At 62.9% G+C, this 27,609-nt stretch overlaps 1 protein-coding gene across 10 annotated transcripts in view; it reads left to right on the top strand.

Moving 5' to 3' along the window:
• Nucleotides 1–27,609, top strand: part of GSE1 (Gse1 coiled-coil protein) — a 420,610-nt gene that overhangs the window by 369,678 nt on the left and 23,323 nt on the right. For 6 of the 10 annotated variants that reach the window (XM_032613570.1, XM_032613569.1, XM_032613571.1 and 3 more), the window contains 2 exons: nt 14,081–14,299; nt 24,278–24,477. In XM_032613570.1, coding sequence (XP_032469461.1) covers nt 14,081–14,299; nt 24,278–24,477 — 419 coding nt within the window. Of the gene's footprint in view, nt 1–5,552; nt 5,626–6,274; nt 6,414–7,541; nt 7,613–14,080; nt 14,300–24,277; nt 24,478–27,609 lie in introns of those variants that run through there. The other 4 variants (XM_032613578.1, XM_032613579.1, XM_032613574.1 and 1 more) reach the window with 3 other exon arrangements.

Here is a 27,609-nt window from a genome sequence, read left to right on the forward strand (position 1 = left end):
CTGCCCTCAATGGGTCATTGCACGGGAGGGGCTGAAAGCCTCAGGGGCCTGGGGTTAGCCCCCAAGTGTCTGTCGATATGGTGGTCAGTTCCTGGCCTGGGCGTTAACGTCCACCTCTGGCTCAACCAGTATGACCTCGCATGCTTTCCTTCCGGGCCTCGGGTTTTCTCGTCCGTAAAGTGGGAGGGGCAGCGGCACCCGTGTCCTTGGGCTGTCGGGGGTTAAATGCTTTCTTATAAAGCCCGAGAGCTCTTGTGTAAGGGGTATGCCAGAGGTGCGCAGATCATTCCCAATTCAGTGGCTCTAGGATCTCTGGGATTCTAACTTGTGAAACCCAGAAGGCTCTGTTCCCCTCGACCCGGGCCTTGGCAATGTTTGGTGTGGGGAGGGGCGGTGACCGCGTCTGCGACCGAGACCCAGAGGCTCAAGGTGCCAAATCACCCTGCGGACCCTCCCCTGTTGGGGCTACGGCAGCCAGACGTGTTCTTCTGGGGCCTCACCCACCCCCAGGGTCTTGACCACGTGCTCGCACACTCACCCCTTGCTCAGCAACTTGTTGCCCCCACCCGCGCACCTTGGTGGCAGTGGGTGGGATTGCACCCCGGGTGGGGAGGAGGGAGGTGAAATGGCGGCCCCTCCCCAGCCCGGCCCTTCCTGCTCTCTGATGGCGCATCTGTGACCACAGGCAGCAATAAAAGGAATCGATCGGCAGGCTCTTTTTTTTTTTTTTTGGTCAGGTTATGCCGTCTTGAAGGAAATCCACGCGTCAAGCTGAGGAGGGCCAGGCCTGTCAGCAGGGGCGGGCAGAGGCCTCCTTTGTGCTCACCTCGGTCTCCTCTCCCCCTGAGCTGAGCCAGAGCCTGTTTGGGGGGGCGAGAGGGCTGGCTGCCGTCGTGTGACACGTGAGGTGGGGCTGTGTTCTCACTCTGCTGCTTGTCTTCCCCTGAGGGTCTGGCTTGTGGGGTAGGGACTACCCCCGTTTGTTAGTTGGGAGAAACGGGGGGCCCCACGGGAGCTCGTCTGTCTACCCTCTGCCTCCGCGGGGGCTCTTGCCTACGTGCCATCAGACCGCGGGTAATAGGTGTGAAATGGAAGACCAGGGGACGTGAGCGGATTCGTCCTACTGAATTCCTGGTGTCCGTTTATCTTTGAATGCTTTTTTGTAACTTTTTTACATAGGGTATGCGGTCTTTCTCTGTTCGCTTAAACACGTGAGGATGTGCTAGACTAGATGTCAAAGTTGAAGACAGGTGAAGCTAAATTCTTCATCAGGTGACAGTGTTGGAGGGACTTCTGCATCCCAGAGGTGGCAAGGTTGTGTGGTCGGCCCCTGCCGCCTCATGAGTGGGGGAAGGGTAGTTGCCCCCATTTACAGGATGAGAACACTGAGGCTCAGGATCAGCCCCCGTGGCTCTGCCCTGTGGGCTCTCAGGGCCCTGTTTCAATGGACTCTTGGAAAGGATTTCTGGTCGCCCCTGCGTGGGCTCCCAAGGGGAGTGGAAGTGTGGTCTCAGGTTGTAGGTTTTAAATCAGATTGATGGGACTTCCCTGGTGGCGCAGTGGATAAGAATCTGCCTGCCAGTGCAGGGGACACGGGTTCGAGCCCTGGTCCGGGAAGATCCCACACGCCGTGGAGCAACTAAGCCCGTGTACCACAGCTAGTGAGCCTGCGCTCTAGAGCCCTCGAGCCACAACTGCTGAGCCCGTGAGCCACAAGTACTGAAGCCCATGAACGTAGAGCCTGTGCTCCGCAACAGGAGAAGCCGCCGCAATGAGAAGCCCACGCACCGCAGTGAAGAGTAGCCCTAGCTCACCACAGCTGGAGAAAGCCCGCGTGCAGCAAGGAAGACCCAACGCAGCCACACACACACACACACGCAAAAAAGAAGAAATAAAAATGAATTTAAAAAATATTTAAAAAAATAGATTGGTGGCCAGGCTTTTCTCTTTTCTGGACACATCGACTTAGCTTTTTTAAGGTGCAGTTTTCACCTAAATACGTGTCTTATAACTAAGAAGGACTTCCTTAGTAGGGATGCCAGTCCCGGGAGCCTGTCACCTGGGCCCGGGGAGTGCATTTTAACCACACAGCTGGTTTCCAAGTTGAAACCAGCAGGACTGCGTCGCCTTTCTCTTTGGGAGGAACTGTGTGTGGTGTGGTGTCCGTGCCGGGCTTCCCCAGCCAGGGCGCTCAGTGGGCCTCAGGGTTTCATGCTGCAGTTTCCAGCCGTGTCCGTGCCCCATGCAGCGAGCCCCCCCCATGGGTGTGTTCACACCTCAGGACTGATCTGTTGGCTACATTTCCAGAGGGGAGAGGGCTGGGCGTGAAGGCTTGACACATCTTTTTTTTTTTTTTTTTTTTTTTTTACGGTATGCGGGCCTCTCACTGTTGTGGCATCTCCCGTTGCAGAGCACAGGCTCCGGACGCGCAGGCTCAGCGGCCATGGCTCACGGGCCCAGCTGCTCCGCAGCATGTGGGATCTTCCCAGACCGGGGCACGAGCCCGTGTCCCCTGCATCGGCAGGCGGACTCTCAACCACTGCGCCACCAGGGAAGCCCTTGACACATCTTTAAAGGTGTTGCCAGATTCTTCCAGAGAGAGTTGCAGGGACTCGCTTTTCTGCCCGCCTGTACAACCCAGACCTTTAGTTACTCAATTCTGGGGTCCCCTCTGTGCCCCTCAGCCCTTGGCCTCCAAGGTCATCCATTCTGCCCACAAGGGGAGGAAAACCCTTTGGTCAGCCTCGGCTTTTGTTGCCCCCACGGCAGGTCTCAGGCATAGATCCCACTGCTCCTTGCCATGTGACCCAAGAGCCCTGGGGGGTGAAGCCTGGTACCCGTGAGAGCTAGTTCTGGCCTCAGCATCCTGCCTGGGGTGCAGGAACCTTATAAGTTCCCAGTTGGGGCTGTGGAGGGGGTTTTGTTTGTTTCTTTGGAGAAAGTGAAGGGTTATTTACGCTTAGGCAGTTGGCTGCTCAGCAGTTGGTGGGCGATGGCTGTGGCCAGAGGAAGGTGGCTGGCTTGACCTGGCGTGTGGCAGGGGTGGGACTACGGAGCTCATGGCTGGTGGCTCGTGACTGCTTTTGCGAAATTTTACCTGGTCGTCCTGTTCTGAAGCCCACTTCGGCTGCAGGGTAGTTGGTTTTTTCCAGTGGGGCGTTTTCTGATGTCTGGGCGTGGTACCTAGGGCTTTGAAGATGGCAGATGAGCCCAGGTGAGGAAACACCATTAGAACTTGGACCACGGAAACACCATAAGAACTTAGTACTTTACCTTTGACACCCTGGACTCCCTTGGCCTGGTAGAATATATTGGGGGAGGGTGTTAGTATCGGCGTTGGATATGTAAAGAATTCTTCGCTATAGGTGTCTATAATCTGGGTTCGTGGGTGCCAGCCACGTTCTACACACACATATCCCTGTGGGGTTTACAGATGGGCTTCTGCGAACATGGTCAAACTACGTGCAGAATTCAGTGGAAATGTTTTTCTGGGCAGGGGGTCTGGTGTGTCACTTTGAACCATTGTGAGAATGGAACTTTTGCAAAAGCAAAAAAACCCCACAGAAACCTCTTATAACTCGAGGCAAGTCCTGGCTTTGATTCACGTGGGACCCACCTGCGGTTGACAGGTGCCGGGATCACCCCGGAAGCTGGGGGTGGAGGTGACCTCTCGCTGCTGAATCTGCTCGAAGGTGTTGCTAACATCTGTGCTGAGCATCCCGGTCGCGCGCACGTTTATTAATCTCCTGTGGACCCTGTCCGTCACCCAGACCCACAGAGTTCCTAAACAGTAGGGAGTGGCGGGGACTCTGGCGAGTTGGCAGCCTAGGGACAGACGAAGGGATGGTCGCCACGCTCGGGATTATGGTTGGTGGCTCCTACTTTTTCAAGGGAAATGGGAAATTTTCATTTTGACTTGAAACCAGTTTTAAGATATCATCCATTGAGTGACATTTCTTTTTTTAATTTTTAATATTAAAATACTTTATTAATATCTTATTAATATTAATGTTTAATATTTTATTATCTTGGCTGCACCGGGTCTTGGCTGCAGCACTCTTAGTTGCGGCCTGCATGTTCCCCCACTAGGGATCGAACCCGGGCCCCCTGCATTGGGAGTGCCGAGTGTTACCCACTGGACCACCCGGGAAGTCCCCGTTGATTCACATTTAAACATGTCTTGACTTCAGGCCAAATAAACAGGTTGATGGATGAAAGGCAGCCCTCTTAGCCTCTGCCACCTGCTGTCTAGTTCCCCCCACCCCAACCCCGAGCTACGGATGGAGAAACTGAGGCTCAGACCCGACAGGACCCCACCAGCAGGTGCGGGGGAGCCAGGCCCGGATCCCCATCTTCTGGCTGGTTTCCAACCGAGGATGCAATTCCTTGACTTAACTCCTGGTGGTCCTGCCATGTGAGACTCTGAAGTTGCCCGTCTTCCTGAGCAGGGGGCCGGGCATCCCCCTTCTCCACGTTGAATCTGGTAGGCTGTGCACTGTGAAGGTGGGACTGACACACCTGTTCTGCAGGCTGAGGACCTACTAAGTGCCCTTTGGGCCTGGGGGTGCAGGTGGAGATGCCCGCCCTGCACAGACAGCTTTGTCAACACCCACTCAGTATTGAAGGGACAGGACTTCCCTGGTGGCGCAGTGGTTAAGGATCCGCCTGCCAGTGCAGGGGACGCGGGTTCGATCCCTGGTCCAGGAAGATCCCACATGTCACGGAGCAACTGAGCCCGTGCTCCGCAACAAGAGAAGCCACCGCAATGAGAAGCCCACGCACCGCAACGAAGAGTAGCCACCGCTCGCCGCAACTAGAGGAAAGCCCACGTGCAGCAACAAAGACCCAACGCAGACCCCCGAAATTAAAAATAATAATTTGTTTGAAGGGACAAATGCTCTTCTGTTCTCTGATCCTCTCTCCTCACCTGAGGGGCAGGGCAGGAGCTGCCTAGACACCTGGCTTCCTGGGCCCTGGGCTGGGCGGGCCCCGTTCAGCAGCGGCCTCTGCTTCCTCTTCTCAGCCCTCCTCAGAGTTTGGTCTCCCAGTCAGGTTTCCTCCCTTTGGGAGAAGGACCTGGCCTCGACCCCTGCCCTCCTGGCCTGTTTTCCCACCTGCCGGCCCTGGCCTGCCGCTCCATGGAAACTTGGAGGTGTTTGGCCGCCGCCTCCTGGCTAGGTTGGGTTCCTGTCCTCTGGGACCTCTGACCCCCACCTGCGTCCTGCACCCCGTGCCTCCGGGCTCCACTCAAAGGGCTCCTTTGTAAGGAGGCGGCCTGGTTAGCTCAGGGGCCTTGGACACACAAAGGAGTCGCTCCTGGGGTTGTTGCCTGGGTGCCCTCCAGCCCAGAGCTGCCGGAATGTGGGATTCAGGGGCTGCAGTGGCCCCAAGGTGAGATCCGTTCTTACTCCCTGGCTGTGTGCCACCTCTGATCCTCCCTGCTACCACCTGTGAAATGATGCAGCATGTAGGTGGGCGCTCACAGCGGCCTGCAGGATGGGACGTGACCCCCTAGGAGGTGGGGGTCCTTTCCAGTGTCTTCTCGTTTACAGGGAAATTGCTGGCACAGCCGCAAGGAAAACTGGATTCCCACCCCAGCATCTCAGCACGCAACCCCAGACAAGGGTATGACTCTTCCAGCCTCAGTTTACCCATCTGTGGAGTGGGGGTCGGGACGGGCCATGTAGGAGGCTCCTCGGGTGACCTGTTTGCCGGGGGTCTGTTCCTGGAGTTACTGTGAAGGGTGATTGGGATGCTCTGGCCGAAGCCAGGCCTTCTTGTTGTTACTGCTGACGCCGTTGTTATGGACCACCTCCGGGGGTCCTGGGTGCCACCCTTGACCCGGTCTCTCAGCCTTTTTTGTGTTAATTGTGCGCCTCCCCGGGGCTGCCAGCTTTCTGCCTGCCCCACACCCCAGGCCGCCCGCCACCCCCTGGCTGCCGCCGCCCTTCGTCTGCCCGTCCCAGGCTGCTCCAGACGCAGCGGCCGTCAAACGTTGCTGTCATCTGCTGCCTGACTTCCGTCCTTTGCATGCACCGGAACCTCCGGGACTGCCGAGAGTCTGAGGCCTTGAACCTCAACCCCTAGGCTGTCCTTGGAGGCCTCTGTCAGCGGGCTGCTCCGGGCGCCAACCCCGTGCCCGTCGCTGTCCGCGGGCAGCCGAGAACCACTCGCTCTCCTCTCCGCCCAGGAGCCGCTGCCCCGTGAACCAGCTTGAGTGGCCCCAGCCCCTGCCCCGTGAACCAGCTTGAGTGGCCCCAGCCCCACCTACACCTCCCGGTGTTACCTGGCACCCACGCCCTGAGGGACTCCCGTGTGTGGGCGTCTGTCCTGAACGCTCTTCACCCCCGGACCTGGATTCAGCCTCCGGAGAGCCGCCCCCCAAGTGGTGTCGCTAACGTGGCAGTGCGCAGGCAAGGGGGGACCCCCAAATGTTACCCAGCTCCCACCCTGCACCAACCCCCACCATTGGCTGCAGCTGCGGGGCGTTGCTGAACCCGTCTGCCGTGGCTGCCTGGGGACCCCAGAAGTTGGCTTTGCAAACAGCTCACGCCCTGGTGCTGGCTCTGGGAGGGGTGGGCTCCCGTTCCCGTTGACTGGGGTCCTGCCAGATACTTTGTGCAGCTCGTAAGCGCCTGCCTTCCCCGTTCTGTAGCCACTTCATAAACACTGCTGACCAACAGGGCTGCACGGGGCGGGGGATGGCAGCCTTGTCCTAAAATGAGCTGCCTCGTTAACTCATTTTACTCCCCGGCCAGGGTCGTCTCTGGACACACAGGCTGGCCTCCCCACCCCGATCCCCCTCCTCAGTCCTTCCCTCTGGTTCCGGGTCAGGATCCAGGCCATCTGCTACGGCCGTCCCCAAACCAAAACGAAATGGCTTTGGCTCGGTCCGCCGGTTACTGGGGCCTTAGCCTTGGGGAGTACGTCCAATTCTGGGACCCCGGGCAAGAAAAGGCCTCGGTCCCCTTAGAAACCTACAACCTGAGAGGCTGGCCGTCACTGGAAGAGAACATTAAGGCCTGAAGCAGGCCACCCGTGTGCATCCGGGAGCCAGAGGCCTTCCTGACTCTCCCAGGCGCCGCCCCTGCCCCCATCCCCAAGAAACATTGCTTCGTGCGAGCGAGCTCGGGACACGCTAAAGGCACATATAATAATTTATTATGAAGCCGCTCGGGCTCCCGGGATCACGTGGTGCCCCCCGCCGCCGCCTGCTGGGGTCTCTGCTCAGGTGACCCCAGCCTTGTCAGCACTGCAGAAGTATCGTCCCTTTTGGGGGGCAGGGCAGTGGCATGGAGGCCCCGAGCTGGGGGACACTTGTATTTGTTCACAAACATTTCTCTCTGCGGTAATGAAAAATTACCGAGGGGGGTGATTAGAGAATCCAAGTCCAGATTGCGCACGCGGGCCTGAAACTGAGGCCCCGCTGGGCCCGGCCTCGTGGGGTGTAATTACCCGGGGTGGGGGGTGGCTGTCAGGGGGAAGTGGGGCGGGTTGGTGCTTGAACCGGGAGCCAGCAGAAAATTCATCTCGGCTATTAGCTTGTAATTACAGAGCATGGAGGGAGCAGGCCTGAGGTCTGGAGCCACGGAACAGCGGCGTGAAGGCAGCGGTAATTATGGGATCGGTGGGAGGCCGGAGGGAGGCTGAGGCGCGCTGATTAATAACACCCTCCGCCCTCACGCAGGGCGGGGAGCCGCGCAGCGACCATGTTTAATGGAGTGTTAGGGGGCTGCCCGCCCCGCCCCCCGCGCGCCTTAAGTCCAGCTGTTCGGAACGTTCAGAGTCGATCGGGGTCTGTTCGGAAGCACCGGGTCAAGGTGGTTCTGGAACACGTCTGCCAAGCCGTCAGCCCAGCTCGCCCCTCTGCACTTGGATTTGTCGTTTTTGCTTTTTTCTTTTTTTTGGTTTAAGCTTTGTACTGCTTCTGGCCATGTTAGAAACCTGGGCAGGGAAGAGGAAAGGGTATTGGTTAAGGACACCGCACTTTGGTAGAAGGAGCGGGAAGGGTGATGGCAGTCCTGGGCCGGGCAGTCCTTGCTTCTGAAGACCGACACCACCCGGGGGAGGAGGGGGCCGGCAGATGCGGTGCGCGCTGTCGGCCTGGTGGCCTTTCCTCTCCTGCTCTCAGCTTCGGGCACAGGGCAGGGGCTCTCGGCTCTGGGTGTCTGGCCGTGGCGGCTCTTTTCTCCTGGGGGGTCGAGGGGGCAGGAGGTGGACAGTAGCATGTGATGCAAATGAGGTGGCCAGGAGGCCACCTGAGCTCCCCGTGTGTCGGGGGCTGGTACAGCCGGAGAGGGAGCTCTGGCCCTGCCCCCAGGGCCGCCCCCGCCCCTGGCCCTCATCCATCATTGGCCTTCGTGCTGTTGTGCCTGTTCCCAGCTGTTAGGGTAGTGAATTTACATGAGCTGATGATGTAGACGAGAACTCAGTCGATGGCCAGGAGCACAGAAGTTAATAAATACCTCTCTGATGACGGCGTGGGGGAAGATAGGCACCACCTCTGCTCTGCGGGGCCTTCTCGAGGGTGCAGGGCTGCCCGAGGCTCCCTCTCCTCTCCTCTCCTCTCCACGCACCGCTGGGGCTTCCACGGTCGTGGTGGCACCTGTGGCGGGGTGTGGGACCCACCTGCCTGTGCAGGGCTGGGGGCAGAGCAGCCCTGAAGTGACCGTGAGCCTGTGACTCGGGGGTGCGAGGCACACGGGGGGGGGGGTGTGCTCCCGGAGGCCGTGTCGATCCCCATCAGGTCCACGGTGACCCTTTACGGGGTCTCTGGGTCCCCCGAATTTGGCCTTTGTCTTTCCCCATCCTAGGTGCAAGGGGGCCGTCACCCCAGCTGCCGGTGGTCCCTCGGGCCCCTGCCTCCCCTCCCCTCCCGATGGGCACATGCTGAGAAGGAATGGTAATTTTAGACTCTCCTAACGAAGCTGCTCACTTGGAATTCTATTTTAAGTGACCTGACATCAGCAGAGCAGCTTTCCTGGCCCGAAGCTGCTCCAGAGACCACAACTGACACCACGACAGGGACACTAGCTTTGGGGGAGCCCCAGGAGCCTGGGGGCGCTGTACGTGGGGCCTGTGCAGCACGTGCCGGGCTCTAAGGAGGGGGGAGAGCAGGCTCGGGGTGGGGGGCGTCACTGGATGCCAGTAGGAGTGTGACAGTGATGTTCAGGTGGTGGCTGGTCCAGGAGGGGGCAGAGGGCGGGTCTGCCCCCCAGAACCCTGGTCACCAGGGAAAGGCGGGGGTTGTCGGTGAGGGTCTGGGTTCCAGGAGGGGCACCCCAGTTCCCTCAGCTCCCGCATCTGCCCCGCAGGAGGCCCCCGGTCTGGGGAAGACCCCATCCCCCTGTTGGTTATTCCAAACTCATGCAGGCAAGTCTGTTTGTGGGCCCCCCACTTTCAAAACCTGGTTCACTACAGAAAAACTAGAACAGGGAGAAGTAAAAAGGCTAAAAACGAGAAAATTGTTCCTCCTGCTGTCACCTGAAGACCCCCACCCGTGGCCTTAAGGGGCCCGTGACACTTTGGGGTCTGCCCCGGGATTTGCCCCGTGGCTGCTCCCCACTTATTTGAGCACTCGTGCACCATCCTGCCCAGCGCTGGTAGCTGGCGGTCACAGCATGTCCGCCTGGGTCACCAGCTGGCCAGGCTGCCACAGGGCCACTGGGCAGAGAGCTCCACGTCTGCTCCCTGGGCCACGGGGACCGGTCACTGGGAGGTGCAGGACCGCTTCGCCTGCCTCACTTTGCCGGCCCCCCTCCCCTCTGTCTGGAGGTAGCATGCCGTGTGGGCTGTGGGGTGGAGCAGAGCCAGGCCCTCCTGCTGCGGCCGCAGGATGGGTCTGGATCTGGGCCCAGGCCCTCCTGCTGCGGCCCCAGGATGGGTCTGGATCTCGGCCCTGACCAGCTTTATGTATGTGGGACACAGGTGCTGTGTTCAGGTAATCCCAGCCCTGCTGTTGACCGGCTGTCGGCCCTTGGGCCCAAGCCTGGAGTCTCCCTTCTGTAAAATGGGCTCAGTGACACCTTTCCCTTAGAGGTGAAAGGATTTAAAGGTGGTGGCTAGTTCTCTAAGGAATGTGGGAAAGGGGAGGGAGGTGGTTAATGGCCTTGGATGGCATCAGAGGGGCCCGATTTGGAGACTTGGGGGGTAAAGAAGGTACAGAGTATCTGTAGGTGGTTGAACTTCCACAGAGGAAGGGAAATAGAGATTGAGGGTCGTGATCAATAGAGGACGTGGAGGTGGCACTCACTGTAGCAGTTACCTAACGCTGCGTAACAAGCTATCCCAAACCTAAACGTGTCGGGATCCGGAAGCAGCTCGGCCGGGCAGCTCTGGCCCAGAGTCTGGTGTAAAGGAACGGTTGTTGGGGCTGTGATCTCATCAGAAGGCTCCCCTGGGGCTGGAGGAGCTGCTGCCGAGATGGTTCATGCTTCAGTTGGCTGTTGGCTGGAGGCCTCAGTTCCCTGAATGTGGGATTCCCTACAGGTACCTAGGGCATCCTCACAACCTGGCAGGTGACCCCTGCCCCGCCCCGCCCCCCACCATGGCTCCAGTGATCCAGGAGAGCGCAGGGAGGTGGCCAGGGGCCGTTCATGACCTCACTTTGGCGGTCGCCACGCTTCTGTCGTGTTCTGTTCAGTGGAAGTGAGTTGAGACGTCTGGCCCACATCGAGAGAAGAGGATTCGTCCCTGCCTCTTGAAGGATGAGTGCCAGACTTGGACACGTTTCTAACCACTGTAGTCAAGCGTACCTGAGCTGTGAGTGTGTTGCACCTCTTGGTCTGGCCTCACAGTTGGGCCTTGGACTGGTCAGGTGGTGTCATGAGTGGTGAGAACATTGCATCTGGGCCCAGGAAATGGGGTTCGAGTCCTAGGATGTGCTGCTGAGCCGTGTGGCCTTGGATTGTCTGTGTGGCCTTGGGTCGTCTCTGTGGCCTTGGGTCGTCTCTGTGACCGTGACCGATCTTCGAACGGCTCCTGGCCTCGGTGTCCCCACCGATGCTCGGCTGGCCTCTCAGGATTGTCTGAGACCCTGAGGGCAGGCCCAGGGTGGGAGTGAGTGTGGGGTTGGGGGGGTGTCCACTGCTGCTGCGGCCTGTCCCAGGCCCATCACGAGGCTGTCTTGAGAGGTGACCCGACCGTCTGTGTGACCTGATGTCCCGGGGAGGATCTTCGTTTCTCTGGGGTACGGAGCCCCGGGGTCCCCTGTCACATACCTTGTCTCCGGGCAGCACCTCGTGGCGATGCCTTCCTCTAGGTGTTGGTCAGGACCTCCAGGACCTGTGCGAGCCATGCCCAGATGGGGTTCGCACAGGGTGGTGCTCCCTTGTGTACCACCACCCGCCCCCCAAGAAAAGAAACCCATCGGTCGCTCCACTGAGTGTGGGCGCTGAGGGTGCTTCGGTTCCGAGCAGGACCCAGAAGACGTCTGGACCGCCCAGAGCAGGTCCTGCATGGGGTCACGTCCTCGGTGTCCCCGCAGGCAGCAGGACAAGAGCTCCAGTCCCGCTCTGTCCCGGGGTGTCCTGTGTGTTCGCGTTGACCAGCCAGTGCCACTCACGGATGTGGAGAGCTGGGCTGTGTGACTCCCGGCCCGGACACGGAAAGGGTGGGGGTGGCGGTAAGAGGCACAGATTCGGCAGGTTGGGTCTCATTTTGCCCAGCCTGACCCATATGAGCCTAGCCAAGCCCCTCGCCCACCCAAGACCTGGGTTTCTGCCCCCGTCCGCTGACCAGCTACGTGATAATAACAGCGACTCCTGGGATGTGCCAGTCGTGCTCTGGAGCTTCTCATGTAATTTACCTCCTTGAACCCTCACAGAATTAACTTCACGAGGCAGACTTTGTCTTTATCCCCCATTTATAGATGAGGAGACTGAGGAGGCCCAGAGAGGCCAAGTAACTTGCCCAACATCACACAGCTGCAGGTGGCAGAGCCGGGATTCAGGCCCCAGTGTGTGGCAGCCTGGTCCATGCTGAGCCTGACCTCCAGGCCCCGTGGCCGGCAGCACCTCCTGCCCTCCCTGTTCACACCTTCCGTGGAGGAGGGGAGGGGCCCGAGGGGGGCCTGGGCCGAGCTTCTGGGACATGGCGTCCATCGGGCTCCACGGCCCTCCAGTGGCTGGCTGGGTGCCGGCTTGGCTGAGAAAGGGCTCTTGTTAGGAGCCTGTGTTTTCTAGTGACCAGCCCGCTGGGGCAGGGACCCTGCGCCCCGCTGGGTTCTCGGGTTTCTCTGGTGGGCTTGCGGTGCCTGTGGGCATGTAGTTCCCACCGGCTCCCCTGTTCTTCCAGAAAGAGGAGGCCACGCGGGGCCAGCCTCGGGTTGGTGCCGCCCCGGCCGCTCAGTGGGCCTGCCGCCGTGGGGCCCCGTCGCCCGGCGTGGCGCTGCCCACGTGACCTGCCGGCAGCTGGGAGGCCAGCCTGGGCACAGGGGCGCTTGTGCAGGTCCTTTATTTCCGAGGTGCGAGCCCTTTCCCGAGAGAACGGTGTTCCCTCGAACTTGCACCTGCCTCGATACTGCCTTTTATGCACCTCTCACCCCGTCCCTGCCGTGGCCGTTTATGCGGCCGAGCCCCCAAGATCTCTTTTGCCGCCTGCCCGGCGGGAGGGCGATGGTGGCCGCGGCCCGGCTCTCCGGGACCCTGGGTTCAGGGCGTGTGTCGGCGCCCGCGGCCTCTCCTGGCTAGTTCTGGGGGCAGGGCAGGTCTCAGGGGCCCACCCCTGCCTGGCCACCGGTGGGGGTCCCCAGTGTTCACCTGGCTACCCGCGGGGACAGGCATGGAAGCAGGTTGCAGTTAGACTCGCGTTGGACCGTATGCAGAGTGCTGCAGAGGTGGCGTGGGCTCTGGGCGTTGCGGAGAGCCCCTTGGGGTGGGGACCGTGGCCTGGGGACAGCACATGTTTCTGCCCTGTCATCTTCCGGGACACTCTGTGCTTGTGCTCTCTCACCCCTCCCATGACTCCCCAGGTCCCCTCCCCAGGTGACCCCGGGTGTTCCCTGGAGCTGTCTCTCCTAGGTCTCCGTCTGGGGCTTCGCAAGTTCGTTTACCTCTCCCTGCACCCAGCCCGTTGCCCGTGCCACCCGCGAGGCCGTGCGCCTTGATCTACGCCTCTCGAATGTACCCACGGTGAGGGAGCGGGGATGTGGCAGGTGCCCCTGAGAGGGCAGGAGAAGTTAACCGAAGATTTACTTATGGCACCGTTCACGCCCGCCCGCGAGGGAGCCCGGCCGATATCAGTGGGGCGCGTGGGGCCGGGTGAAGGTTGACCCACCTCAGGACTTGAAAGGCCGGGGGCTCATGGGAAGGCAACTGATGTCACTCCTGGCGGGTGGCGGCTCCTTGGCCCGCGTGGCACCTGAACCTGGATCCCCGTGGGAAGGGGGCTTCCCCTGGACAGCGGTTTAGACCTGCAGTCGCGGGTCTTCTAGCGTCTAGGCGGGGTTTGCGCCGGGCGAGACCGCAGCAGGGTCTGCAGGTGGCTGTGTTCTCTGCCTGTGTCTCTCCTCTGAGGCACCTTCTCAGGGCAGACCCGCTGGGTGCCTGTGGCTTTGGGATTCAAGCGGGGATGGTAGCGGCACAGGACGGCTCCGGCCAACCCGCCTGGGACGATCCCGGGTCTGTGCCGCCTGCCCGTACGAGCCTGTTTGCTTTTGTGGAAGGAGAAGGACGTGCTCCCTCAGTCTGCAGAGCGATGTGCTGAAGGCCTGGCAGAAGTGTGTTCGTCTTCGCGATCCTCAGTGGCTCAGCCCTTTCCCTTTCCTCTGGCGTTCTTCTCTTTCTTGCGAGGACACTGGCCCCGCGCCTGTCGGGATGCTCTCAGATCTTCCGGAGAGGCTGTCGGCTCGGGCCGGGATGAGCCGTTGGGCATCTGGACTCACCGGGGTCCTGGGCACAGCGGCTCTTCGCTTACGGAGCCGAGAGGGTGGGGCTGCCCGCGGACGCCGGGGCCGCCGGCGCAGCTCCCGCTCCCCGCATGCCGCCCGCTGGCACCGGCCCCCCGGGCCGCGCAGACCCCGCTCCGGTGCCGGGCCCTCCTGCTCTCTGGGTGACTTCTGGTTCTTCTTTTCCTGTTTCAGGCATGAGCCATGAGCCCAAGTCCCCTTCACTAGGGATGCTTTCCACCGCGACCAGGACCACCGCCACCGTCAACCCCCTCACCCCCTCGCCGCTCAATGGCGCCCTGGTGCCCAGTGGCAGCCCCGCCACCAGCAGCGCGCTGTCGGCCCAGGCCGCGCCGTCCTCCAGCTTTGCTGCCGCGCTGCGCAAGCTCGCCAAACAGGCGGAGGAGCCCAGAGGTAAGAGGCGCGCCCGCCGGGCGGCTCCACGAAGCGGGGGAGAGAGCGGCCCCTTCCTTCCTGCCCAGGCCTCGCGGCTCCTGCGCTCGGAGGGCAGCAGCCGGTCCCACGAGCCGCCGCCCCGCACGTGCACGGGGCTCCGGGGGCGGGGCCGCTCCCGCCCACGTGCTTGCGCGCCCGCGTCCACACGTGCTGGCTTTTCTCGTGCTGCCTCGTTCTGGCGGGGACCGCGCTGCCTGACCCCCGCCCGTCCGGTGAGCCCAGCGGCCCCAGCAGCTCTGCTTGCCCCTGCTTCCCGCGCTCTCTGCTGCTCTGTCCTTCTTTGGCTGTAGGACCACTGAGGGGGCGTCCAGCAGCTGTGGCTTCAGAGGGTGGATGTGCTGCACCCCGATACGTCCCTCAGGAGCCCCCAGCCTGCCCCGGGGGCCTCTTCCCAGGTGGCATGTTTCGCGGGAGACCGGGAGCACCAGGCCTTGATACCCCCTCCAGACGTGGCAGGGAGCATGGTCTCTGGAAACCCTCTTTATCCCGAGTGCCCCAAAGTGGGGACACAGCTTAATCCGTCCAAGGCAGGGGTCTTGGGGTGGCATGGACAGGTGTCCCCCAGAGGTCCAGAGCCCCAGCTCCTGGTGGGAAGTGACGTGCTCTGTGACTTTGGGCAAGCGCTGACCCTCTCTGAGCTTCAGCCTTCCTGTTTGGTACGACGAGGCTCACTACAGCTCTGGCTTCGGGCACTTCTAGGGCTGTTAGTCCAAGGGCTGCTGGCTGGATGAGTGGGGCTGGTGGGCAGTTTGCAACCAGAGCTGCTGGGAGGCCTGGGCCGTTGCGGGTTCTGGTGCAGGCCTCTCAGGCACCCTCTGGACTCACTGCTTGGAGGCAGGGGGTCGGCCTCCCGGGCAGAGGAAGCAGAGACCCTGGGTGCCTCTGCCGGCCATCTGCCTTGCCCCAAATGTCCAGGCCCTCTGGGGCACCCAAAGAACACGTGTGCAGGAACTCTGTCTGTCTTTGTGGACTCTGGGGTCTCTGGCTCAGCAGAGCGGACGTTTGCCCCGACCGGGGTGGCTGGGGGTCTGCTGATTTCTGAATCTGACTTGTCTCCACACCCTTGCTGATCACGCAGTTGTTGGACGGAGGAGGAGTGTGAGGGGGGTAGACAGGAGTTGACGGGCAGCGTGGATGTGGCCCAGGAGCGAAGGCCTTCGGGGCCCGGTTTCTGCATTGCTAGGGATCGCCCTCACTGCTGGTGTCCGCCTGCCCTGGGCTGTTCTGTCCACCCAGACAGACCTTCCCAGTCTCTGCACGCATGCCCCTCCTTGCCCACCATGGGACTCCTTGGCCACGCGGCCGGAGAGCAGAGATACGGGGAGCTTCGTGCCGGCGAGGCCCCCAGAACAGACGTCCTGGGCTGGCTGCGAGCACCCCGGGAGCGGCGTGCACAGTGGCACCCTGAGCTGGGGCCGAGACTTGGGGGGTCTCTTCAGAGTCAGCGCGAAGCCCCCAGAGCAGAACTTGGTCCCTGCTTTGGTGTCTTCCTTCCCGGCATTCCAGGAGGCGGAGAAACAGGGCTGGCGCAGCTTTCAAAGAGAACTGTCAGCATGTGGGAGACACTGGGGCCATCTGGCTGAGTCACCCTGAGTGTCAGGGCTTTAGCCAACAGCTGTGTCCGCTCCCGGGCAGCTGGGCCCATCCTGGGGCGACGCCCCCCTCTGTAGAGGATGTGGCAGTGAAAGGGCGCGTTTCCCTCCTTGCCGAGTGGGCGGTGGAGAGGTCTGCGGGCGTGGCTCACACGAAAGCCTGCCTTGGTGGCCTCCGTCTCCTCTCTGCTGCCCCAGGCTGGCGCCAGCGTCCGGCTCAAATAATGGGCCGGTGGACAGCCCGCGTGCCGGAGACGGCCGGGCCTCGCTGGCCGGGAGCAGCGTGTCCCGTCGTGGAGCGGACCCTGCTCCCCGGGGGCTGCGATCTGGGTGTTCTGCGTGACGCCCGGAGCTTTGTGACAGAGGATCAGGAGATAGAAGAGAGGGGCGAGCCACGCTGGCCTGAGCTTGTGCTGTCCGCCGCTGGTTGACCCGAGGCTATTCCCATCGTTCTGATGAGAAAGCCGAGGTTTGGGTTGGGGGGGGGTGCTCAGTATTTGGACCCTGGGCTGCCCTGATGCTCGAGTTACTCTGTGTGTGTCCTGGGGACCTCATTTCTGGCTCTGGGGGCCCCAGGCAGTCTGGAGTTTAAAGCAGCAGTGATGAGATTCACTGGCAGTGCCCCATCTGGTGCACCCCAGTGGGGCTTTGGTTTGAAGAAATGAGCTCAGTTACTCTCTGGAGCATCCTCTGGGCCACATCCCATGCCTGGTCCCCATTTTTCTCACGGAGCTGCCCCAGCTCTGATGGGCTGTCTCCCGTCTGTAGAATTGGCTGGCAGCCCAGAGTCGTCGGCCCATTGTACAGGTGGGGAAGCTGAGGCTCAGAGAGGTCGGGTCATGAGCGTGAGGTCACACAGCTGGTGAGGACACGCCCTGTGCCCCTCAACTGCTGCTCCTTCAGCCTTTCCAAGTGGATGTGGAGAGCCGGACTTGGGACGGCAAGACTGAGTGCGTGGTCCTGGCTGGGGGTGGGGGGGCACCCCCTTCCCACCCCCCAGCACCCACCACAGTGGTACAGGGAGCCCTGGGGGGGGCTCTGTGCTCCCCACAGAGCAGGGGACAGAGTGGAGATGTGGGCTGTCAGCTTCTAGAAGCCTGGGGGCTGTAGGGGCACAGGGGGGAGAGCCAGCAACCCCCAGCTCCCCTGCCTGCCTCTCCACCGGGGACCAGAGAGCCCAAGGGGGACGTTTGCTGGGCTTGGTGATGGCGGGGGTGGGGGTTGATTTTTTTGCTTCTTAATAACTTTTTAAGGTATAATTCACGTCCCGGAAAATTCATCTTTTAAAGGACACAATTTAGTGGGGTTTTGTGCATTCAGAGTTCTGCGACCATCACTCTTAATTCTAGCATGATTTGTCACCCCTAAAAGAAACCCTGTCCCCACGCCGTCCCCCAGCCCTGGCAGCCAGGATCCGCTGTCTGGACATCTGTCACCTGTGGGTGCGCGCAGCCCCGCGGCTGGCTTCCGCTCTCAGACCGGTGTTTGCAGGGCTGTCCACGCGCGGCACACTTCTCGTGGCTGGTTGGCACTGCACACCTGTCGCCAGGTGTGTGAGGAGGTGGACCCAGCAAGGGCTCTCCCCTCCTGCATCGCGGCAGTGACCGTTTATTGAGCACCGGCTGAGTACAGGGCAGTCTCCCGCTGCGTTCCCAGCACAGCCCTGGCCTCTGTTCTCTGTCAGTCTTGCTGGTGGGCAAAGCCGAGAGCTTCGGGCTCGCTGGTGTCCCGAGCCATAGGCAGCAGAGGGGACTCTGGAAACTCCACGGCCTCCTGCTCCGCCCTGGCATCCGTGTCCACCTTCCCAGAGAAGGGAGCCACCGCCTCTGCCGCAGCTGTCCCTCCCTGAGGGCGAGGCCCCCGTCTCTTCGGGGTGACCCAGGACCCCATGGCTGACCCCAGAGGGCCCTGTCCCCAAGGACAGAGGTCCCAGGTGGAGCAGGTACGGCGTCCCCTCCTGCACAGGGAGGTGGTGGGAGAGGCGGGCCCGACGGCAGAGCCAAGACAGCCGAGGCCACAGCCCCCCCCCCCGCCCCCCACAGGCCCCTCCTGCTGCCCGGCCCGTGCTGGTCAGCCGCGGGCTGCCTGGGTGCTGGCCGCAACCCTGGGCGCCTCCGGCTGCCTCGTGACCCTCTCCTCTGGCCCCGCCACCCCCCACGCTGCGGAAGCGTCTTACCCTGAGCCGTGGCCCAGCTCTCCTCTCTGCTTCCCCGGCTGATGTGTTTCCTCACGTCGTGTCTCCAGGCTGCAGTTTAAAAATCCAGTTCAGAGCAAGTAATCCACGTGCCCGTCATTTGCTCTGCCCCCAGAGAGAGGATACGAGGAGGAGACATTGGCCCCCGCTGGGTTTTCATCTTTCCTGAGGTTTCTTTGCAGCCCCAAGGTCCTGCTCCGTGCCCGTCGGCCAGCGGGGGGCCGGGTGTCTTTCCCTGGGGGACTCGAAGGGACTGCCTGTCCGGGGAGGGGGAGGGGCCGTATCTGCCTGGCCCTGTAACGCACTCTGACGCGGGCGCCCAGCAGGGTGGACACGGACGCCGGCAGATTCTGGTTCACGCCCTTGCTGTGTGGCCTGGGCACGGAGCTCTACCTCTCTGAGCTGCCTTGAGTCCTCAGGATGAGGGTAGCGTCTAGGGACTTCCCTGGTGGTCCAGTGGTTAGGGCTCGGTGCTTCCAACGCAGGGGACGTGGGTCCGATCCCTGGTCTGGGAACTAAGATCCCGCGTGCCTCACGGCACAGCCAAAAATAAAAAAGTTAAAAAACAACAGAGGCTGGGGATAATGTCTCTGCTCCGTAGGTTTTGCCGACGTAGGAAGAACACGCTCCAGGTGCGGCGCCGTGTGCAGTAGATGAGACCCGGCCATCCCCACCTTCCCCCACCCCTGCGGTGCAGCCAGGGCTGAGGGGCCAGGAAAGGAAGGCGAGTGCTTCCACGGCTGAGGGCGGGGCTGAGTTGCTGCGCACGTGTCTTGAGGCCCAGATTGACCCCGTTTGCGGAGAGAGCCCGTCCTGTCAGGGCCGGAGGAGTTGCCGTGGCTGCTCCCAAACGTCCTGACAGCGTGGGTGCGCGCAGGCCCAGGGCAGCCGCTCCCTGTCACCTCGACCCTCGTCTTGGCTTTTGGAGAAAGGGAGTCCCAGGCTGTGACCAGGCCCACACGGCACGTTCTGGAAGGAGCCTCGGGCTGCACGTTTGGGCCTGACCCCCACGTTGGTCCCGGTTGTACCCGTGGGACCCTCCGGCAGTGACAGGCCGGGGCCCCCTTGAATGAGGCGTCCCGTAGCAGTGCCCTCGGCGTCTATCTTGCGGGGCAGGGCGGGGCGGAAGGAGCAGGGTGGGCTCCAAAGCCACACGGCCTGTGCACATCCCACGTGTCCGTCCCTCCCAGCGGGGTGTGGGGGGCACCGAGCGGCCTCAGGGGAGCTGGTCTCCCGAGGGCACGCGCACCGTTTTCGCCGCCTGCAAGAGAAGTGACTGACGGACCCCGGCTTTGTTTGGACCCGACGCAAGCAGGCTGGCAAGGGCGGCGCGGCCCAGGACCCTGAGCCAGGTGGGAGGGAGCGCGCTTTTCTCCAGGCGTGTTTGCTGGCTGCCGGCCTCACCTCATCTTGTCGCCGGCTTTGCAGGCGGGTCTGGTTTCCCTGGAGCCCCTGGAGGAGGTGGGAGCATCCCTCCCTCTGTCGGGGTTGGAGGTGGGACTCTGCCCGCCCCTGGTGCCTCACTCAGCCGGCCTGAGTCAGGAGGGAGGGGCGGCGCCCCTGTTCTGCCACCTGAAGTCTGCCTCTTTCAAAGAACGCAGCAAAACAAGTGAGCGGACACGCGTGTGTGTCAGTCGTGTGGCCGCAGGGCTCGGCGGGGCTGGGTTTCCCAGCGTGTCTGCAGCCCCATCTGTCTCGTGGCGCAGGTGTGAGCGTACAGGGGCGTCCTCAGTGCCTCGCCCTCCTTCTCTGTGCTCTGGGCCAGGGATTCAGAGGAGAGCGGGGCCCAGGGAGGGGGGCCTGCGCCTGCCCTGATGGGGGATGCCCGTCCCTGAGACGTTGGGACAAGAGGCCTCCCCGGGCCGTGTCGCTGCAACAGCGACTTTCCCTGTCCCCCTCCCTGAAAGCCCCCTCCGCCTTCTCGCCCCCAGTTCCTCTCGTGTCCCTTGATGCGCCCCCTCTCGGCCCCTCATGCCCCTCAGCACAGCGGAAGCCCACCGTCCTCCCAGCCCCTGTCCTGCTCATGACCACATCATCGGCCCCTGGAAGTGTGTCTTGTAAGAAGGACCACACCTTGCCTTTACTGGCTGGGGTTGAGTGACCGTCCTGTGACGCTACGTTGGGGCAGGTGTGCCCCGCCCGCTGGTGGCGTGAGCTGGGGTGAGGGCTCCTGGGAGAGGGCATTGGGTGGACGGGCCTCCGACTGTTCCCGCGCCATGGAGGAGCGGGCAGAGGGCAGCCCTGCGGCTCTTTCTCAGGGGGGTTCTCCCTGAACCCACAGGTGGGTGGAGCCCTTGCATGTGCCGTGTGCCCGGCTGTCCCTGCTGCGCCCGGCCTGCGGGGAGTCCAGAGGGTCCCCCACCTCATTCCCCGCCTCCATGTGATGGTGGGGATCCGCACGTGCTCGTGGCTGGCGGGTCCCTGCCCGCACCGAGTGAAAGTCGGTGCTTGGCGCTGCTGCTTGGCGCTGGCTCCAGAATCTGTCGCAGCCACCTCCAGCAGCCACCTCCAGCCGGCACCCGGGCTGGCCCTGTGCTGCTGCGGCTCTGGCCACGGGAGGGGGCGTCTCGGGAAGGCGTCCCAATCAGGTGACCGCTGTCCCTCATCGGCTCTCCGCCCCTCCCCGGGTGAGGCGGCCTGACTCGGTGCAGGCTTGTGCCCGGGCAGAGGGAGGGCTGTGCGGCGGCACTGAGACCACACGCTGCAGAGCGCCGGGCAGGGGTGGTCCCGGCGCAGGAGCCGTTGTTCAGGGCGCCCAGGGGGTGCTTCAGGTCGTTCGGGTGGCGTCTAGGGAGCTGACACGCTTCACTTGTGTTTCCAGGCTTATCTCCGTCTCCCCTCACAGCGACTTCGGTGTCTCAGCTGTTAATTACATGGGCTCAGGGGGCCTCGGGCGCTAATCCGCGAGGTCAGATGACAGAGGTGACGCGGAGCGCTGTGCGCGGTCACCCCCTCCGCACCCGCGCGGGGCTCGCTGCCGCCTGCCGTGTACCGCCGGCTCGTTACAGCTCGCGCCGCCCTGAGAACGGGGTCGGGGGCGATCGCGCTAATTGGCGGTTGCGTGGTCAGGCATCCATCTGGCTGCCGAGCGAGGCATCCGGCCCGGCCCTGAGGGACGAGGCTGCTAATTGCCCGTGGCCTCCGGGCGGGCAGGGGCACCTGGCCCCCAGGCTCCGTCTCTCGCCCTCCCCTCCTCCTTCCTCACTCACTGCCCAGCGCTTGGAAACGATGCTGATCCGTGGAGACCTGCTAATGGCGTGGGGCGGGGGCTCGGAGGCCGGAGGGGGGTGATCTGAGAGGTGGGAGGGGACGGGCAGCTGCGGGGTCGGGAGCCAGGTGGCCCTGAGTCTCTGTGCTCAGGTGGCGTGGCCACCGGGCCCTCCTGGCTGTGAGGCCCCAGGGGCTGGCACAGGCTGGGGCTCTGAAGTGTCTGCTCCAGCTTCCCCCCGTCTGCCCGGCCCCTCGAGGAGCAGAGCCCACCTGGCCTTGACCCCACCGTTTTCTCCAGGCAGTGCAGCCTCTCCCTTGACTGGTGGGGTTCTCGGTGTGTTTGTTTTCTTTCTTTTCGCTCCCTCTACCCCCAGGCGTAGTTTACACAGGGCGGCCCGGGGTGCAGGCCAGGTGCACGGTAGGTCCTCCTGCTTGGTGGCCGAGAGCTCTGGTGGCTTTCCACCCCCTCCCTGCTGTGTCCTTCCGGCTGCTGGTGGACGTGGCGGGAGTTCCTCGTAGGGGCCGCCCGCCTGCGTGTTTGGTGGACGGCAGCCTGCTTTGCTGGGGCCCCAGGAGCGGGGTTGCCGTGCCAGGGCGTGGGCAGTGGTGGGGACACAGATGCTCCCAGTTTCTCCAAGTTGCGCAAACCTGGTGAGCGCTCAGGGTACAGGGGTTTCCTGGCCGGGTCAGCCCACCGCCTGCCTCCTGCTTCTCCCTGGAAGCTGGCTTCTCGGGTGGGCCAGGGCTCCGCCAACCTGGCAGACACAGCTCGTTTCAAAACTGTCCCACTGGGAAAGGAAGGCCGCCGACGTTGTCGCCTGTCGGCTGTCCCTAGGCGGGCGGTAATGACAGCTGACCGAGGCTGGAACTTGCCCCACGGCTGGGATCCTGACCCGGTGCTGGGTCTCGGTGGTTGGCCCGGCCGACTTGAGGTTGCAGAATTGTGTGGGCCGTGGTTGGCGGATCTGTTTGGGGAATTGGGGGTCACACGTCAGGGGCAGCAGCCTTCAGGTGACTCGTCACTGCCCACTGGCCGGGCACTGACCGGTTGCCGAGCGGCTCGGCCGGGGGCGGGTCTGGCTGGCCCGGGTGTCTCCCCGTGGGGCTGCCCCATACAGTTGTCCAAGCTGTGCACACGCGTAGGGAAGCACGGTGAGGCGGCCTGGACCGGGAGCGCGCTGCTCAGGGCGAAGCTCTGTCCCAGCGTCCGTGGGGCCTCGGCATCCGACCAGTCTGCCTCCTGGTCACTGCTGAGCCCGCACCTCGATGGTCGGGGCCTCTGGGGCAGAGGGAGGGGTGACTGTCTCCCAGCACCCTGAGCTGTAGGCTGCCGTGCCTCCCCTTCAAGCAAAGGTTTGATTAGGTAGCAGGAGCTTGCCCACCTGAGATGGTTTGGAGAAAAGATGAGGGTCTTGGCCCCTGGGACCCAGGCAGGTTCTGAACAAAATCCAGGGAGGATGTGCTGCTCGCGGAGGCGGGGGTCTGTGCTGGCCCCAGCTTCCTCCCCCGCCCCGAGGCCCCAGGTGCCCCAAGTGGGGCTCCCGCAGACAGACGCTGCCCAGTTGAGCCCGTCAGAGGGGAGCTTTGCAAGATGGCGTGTGTCCAGGCTGCTGCTCGGGACTGTCGGCAGCAGCCTCCTCGGCCGGGTCCACCTCCTCTGGCCGCCCGAGCTCACGCAACCCCCGCGACCATGGGCGAGCGCGGTGCCTGGGACGAGCTGAAGTTCTGCTGTGCAGGAAAATCTGGGGGTCCCCTGTCTGGCCTGCCCCAGATTCAGGGCCCTGGGTGCTCTCTGTGGCTCTCAGGTGCGGTGGGGTTTGTGTCGGGGGCCTGTGGGCCATGGGGCCTCGGGGGGGGGGGGGGGGGCATGTGAGGGGTCTCCTCTGTCCCCAGACTGCAGCCCAGAGCAGTGCGGGGTGTGGATGTGCACCCGGCCGAACCTCGTTGGGCCTGGGTGTGACTCTCGGGGACCCCAGGACCAGGCCCTGCCGGCAGCTCCAGCCCTCAGGGGCCACTCTGCTGCCCACCTGCCGGGATAGATATCCCACCGGGCGGTGACGTTGGGGCGAGCCTGGGCGCTGGGGGTGGGGGAGGGGGGACGCACCTCCGCCCCTCGCGGGAGGAGCAGCTGCCGGCCAACCTGGCTGCAAATGGGTGACTTCCTCCCAGCCCCCCAGGCCCCGCCCTCTCCTCCCACCCCACGCACCACCATGACCCTGTGCCCCTGCCAGGAGCTAAACCAATCCCATCCTCCTGCCACCCTCCACACCACCCACCTCGGGGGGCAGCACATGGGGGTGATGCTGAGGGTGGGGCTTCTTTCGGAGGTGATGGAAATCAGGTAATGGCGATGTTTCCACAACGCCGTGAATGTGCCCAAAAACACCAACCTGTATGCTTTCAGCGCCGGATCGTAACTCAGTTCTTAAAACTTGAAATGAACGCGTTCGGTATTTTGAAAATACAAGCCTTCGTCAGCCACGCCCTCGCCTGTTCCCCACTCTGCCAGGCCCGTTCAGCAGCTAGGACGCCCACCCTCAAGCACACAGGGGGCTCGCAGGGAGAACTTCGGGCCCGTCTCGTGCCCACCCCCTCGCGCAGAGCCTCACGTGCAGCTCCTGCCTCTTGTGGGGCAGGTTCAGCAGGCCCCTCACTCACCCTGCGCCCCAGCGGCCCACATCAGCCCCGGTGACCCGGGGTGTCGCGCACGGCCCCCAGCTGCCGTGGGTGTAACTCGTCGAGCCACGCTTGCTCCGTCCCCGGCTCTTTCCCCCACTGGGGGCGGGGGGAGGCTTGCGGGGCCCTGTCCGTGGGTGGGGGTGGGGAGGTACCGCCCAGATCCCAGGCTGGGGCGGGGCGTCCGCAGGAGCCCGCGTGCCCCTGCCCGGCTGCTGGGGGCCGGGGGGCACCCGCTCAGGCTGCTGTGTCCTTCTCCCGCAGGGTCTTCACTGAGCAGTGAGTCGTCCCCCGTCTCCTCTCCGGCCACCAACCACAGCTCTCCAGCCAGCACACCCAAGCGCGTGCCCATGGGCCCCATCATCGTCCCCCCCGGGGGCCACAGCGTCCCTAGCACGCCCCCCGTGGTGACCATCGCCCCCACCAAGACCGTCAATGGCGTGTGGAGGAGCGAGAGCCGGCAGGTGAGTGTGGGGAGGGGGCTTGGGGGGGGGGGGCCGGATGCGCCACAGGTGCTGGGGAGGCGGCCTCCCGCGGAGCGGGACTGGGTTTCGTGGTTGAAATCCCCTGCCCCAGCTCACTCCCCTGAGCTTGTCTTTTTCTCTGCAAAATGGTGTAACTACGGTACCTACCTGGAGGATCTGTGTGATTCAAGAAGATTCACGGGCGTTAGTGGTCTTGGGCTGCCAAAACGAGCCTCACAGAGCATCACAGACGGGGGCTTATTTAAGACAGATTTATTCTAGAGGCTGGTGGCCCAAGTTCCAGGTGTGGACAGGGTCAGTTTCTCCTGAGGCCTCTCTCCTCCGTGTGTAGGCGGCCGTCTTCTCCCTGTCTCTTCCTGTGCTCTTCTGTGTGTCTGTGTCCTGATCTCCTCTTCTTATAAGGATACCAGTCCTATTGGATCAGGGCCCATGCTAGTGACCTCGTGTTACCTTAATTACCTGTTCAAAGATCCTGTCTCCAAATACGGTCGCTTTCGGAGGTCCTGGGGGCTGGGACTCCAACATAGAAATCTTGGGGGGACAGAGTGCTTAAAATGGTATTTACACATCCTAAGCACTTGATAGACAATAGCTGTTAGGATTATTATCTATTCCACAAACAAGGAATCGAAATAGCGAAAATACCAGCACATATTTTCACAGATCAGATTTCCTATTTCTGTCTTAACTTTCGAAGTCCGCCTGCCCCAGGAGGCCCTTTCCCGCGCTTGCGGGGGTGGGGGTGAGTCCCTGGTATGACGTGGCCCTGCAGAAGGAGCTGGTGGCCTTGGGAGCTGCCCCCAGCCCCGGTGCTCCCAGCCTGGAGGGGCCCTTCCTAACTAAGAACACTGTCCCTGTGCTTCTCTCCTGGATTTTTCTGGAGTTCCCAGAGGGATAGCACCACTTGAAAATACTAATTAAACCACAGAGAAAGTGGGGGAGGGGGGGAGGGGGAACTCTCCCCTCGCCCCCCTCGCAGCTCTCTGCCCTGCTGGGGGGGGGGGGGGGGTGGGGGGATGGGCCCCAGGACCCCAGCTGGACATCACTCAGGGTCTGTCTTTTCTCTGCCCTGGAGGTGGGGGAAGACAGCCGCCGTCCACAGAGGGGGCCACCCTCAGGCAGGCCCTGACCACGGAGCCCAGTGGGGACCCCCTGAATTCCTGGAAATAGGCCAGGTGGCCGTAGCTCGACTCCCACATCAGAGGTGATAGACACTGCTGGGTCATCACCTGGCCAAGGCCCCCGTGCCCGCCTAGAAGCTGCTGCCTTGGCTTTGTCCCTCTACCCCGAGTGCAGTTTGGAGGCAGGAGAGCCAGGGCAGGGCCTGGTGAGCGGATCCTGGCCAGAGGGGTTTGGAGATGCCCAAGACGCCGCAGTCCTGGTTTGAGGGAGGACGAGGGGTCTTCACCAGCATCTCCTGCCTCCAGAGGGGCCCGTTGCCACCTGGCGACCAGCCTCGACCTTGGGGCCCTAACCACCTGCGTCTCCCCTAACTCCTGGGGGCCCAGATGGTTTCCGATCCCGTTGCCACGTTCCTCGTTTGGCCCTGGCTGGTGACGGCCACCCACGGCCCAGATCCTCCCCTTTGGTCCTGTCCCCTGTGCCCAGCAGCTGCCCATCCAGACCCAGGAGCCTCCTAAACGACCCCCTCCTGGACACTCAGGTGCCTTGGCCTTGGGCCCCTTCCCCCCAAGCTCAGCCCTCCTCGGGGTGGAGGGGGGTCCTCACTGCCTCAGAAACACCGAGTAACCCCCAGAGGAAGGGCCGCGGTGGCTCTCTCCAGCCACTTACCAAGGCGGTGGTTAATGAAACACTAGTGCCACCAGGGAGGGTGGCGGGAAGGGAGCTGGATTAGTGGGTGATGTGCAGCTCGTCGGCTCCGGCACAAAGGCTCAGCAGAGAATTGAATCCTCCTGGGGAGGGGGAGACCAGGAAGAGCAGAGTAGTGAGGGGGGAGGGAGGCTTCCTGAAGTCCCGGCACGTGAGTCACGGGGGGCCCTCCCGCCCACCGGGGTCACCGGTATTTCCCAAGTAGCGGGAGCTGTGGAAGGACAGATGCAATGATAGTCTGTTTTAAAGCTAACAGGGCGTGTCTGCCCGGCTGCCTAGTGGAAACCTCTCTAATCACCAGAGAATGAAGGATTCTCCTCCACCCCCCCCCCCCCCCCCACTCCTTCTTTCTTTCATCTCTACAGCTGCGCCCGCAGCCGCTGCTCAGAAATGAGAGCTGCCCGCAGATGTTCCTTGGGGCGAGCCCGGCGGCAGGCCGGCGCGGGGGCCTGGACGCCACCATCGAGGGCCTCGGGGTGGCCGGCTGAGCCTCCTGGGCCCGGCCTGGTTTGGGGGCTGCTGCCCGGGCCCACCCCCCATGACCTCGTTCCCAGGTGCCTGTCATAAGCTTGGCAGGGCTCCAGCCAGACGGGCGCGTGGGTCTGGCCCTCTGGACCCCCTGCCTGCCAGCCCACCCCTCCCCCCGCCTCTCCAGCTCCTTGTTTGTCCTCGGCCGGGCTGGGAAGGTGCCATCTGGCCCAGCCGCCTCCAGGCAGGGCTTTGTCCTGCCGAGGGTTGAAGGGGGCTTCTGGGGACGGCGTTGAGCTGGGGCTGGTGCGTTCGGGGCCCCTCCCCTGGGACAGGGGCTGCCTGGGACCCCTCACTCTGCTGTTTGATTCAGCAAACGGTGCCGGAAGCGCGAGGAGGCGTGTGGTGGCCTGGAGTTGCCTGGAGCTTGTCCCCAGATTTTGTCCTTAAATCGAGGTCCCCTCAAGGACTTCACTGTCCTGGGCTGACGGTGGAAGCCCTGGGTTGCCATCTTCCTCCTACTGCGGCCTGAGGGGAGGAGGGGCCTTGCTGCCAGCCTGGAGGCAGAGCCCAGGTCACCCCGGGTCCCATCACCCCGGGCATTTATCGGGGGAGCCACCCTGGCACCTAGGGGGCCTCTGGCTGCAGCCACTGCGTCCCCGTCCAGAGAGCATCTGAGGGCCATGCCATCCCTTGTTAGTCCATCCCAGACCTTGGGCACAGGGCCTCTCCACTCCACGGGGGCCCCCGTGAGGGGCAGGCCCCAGAGCAGCTGAGGCGCCTCATCGTGGGGGTCAGCACTTGTACTGGCCT

The sequence above is a fragment of the Phocoena sinus genome, chromosome 19, assembly GCF_008692025.1.
Source record: "Phocoena sinus isolate mPhoSin1 chromosome 19, mPhoSin1.pri, whole genome shotgun sequence".
NCBI lineage: Eukaryota > Metazoa > Chordata > Mammalia > Artiodactyla > Phocoenidae > Phocoena > Phocoena sinus.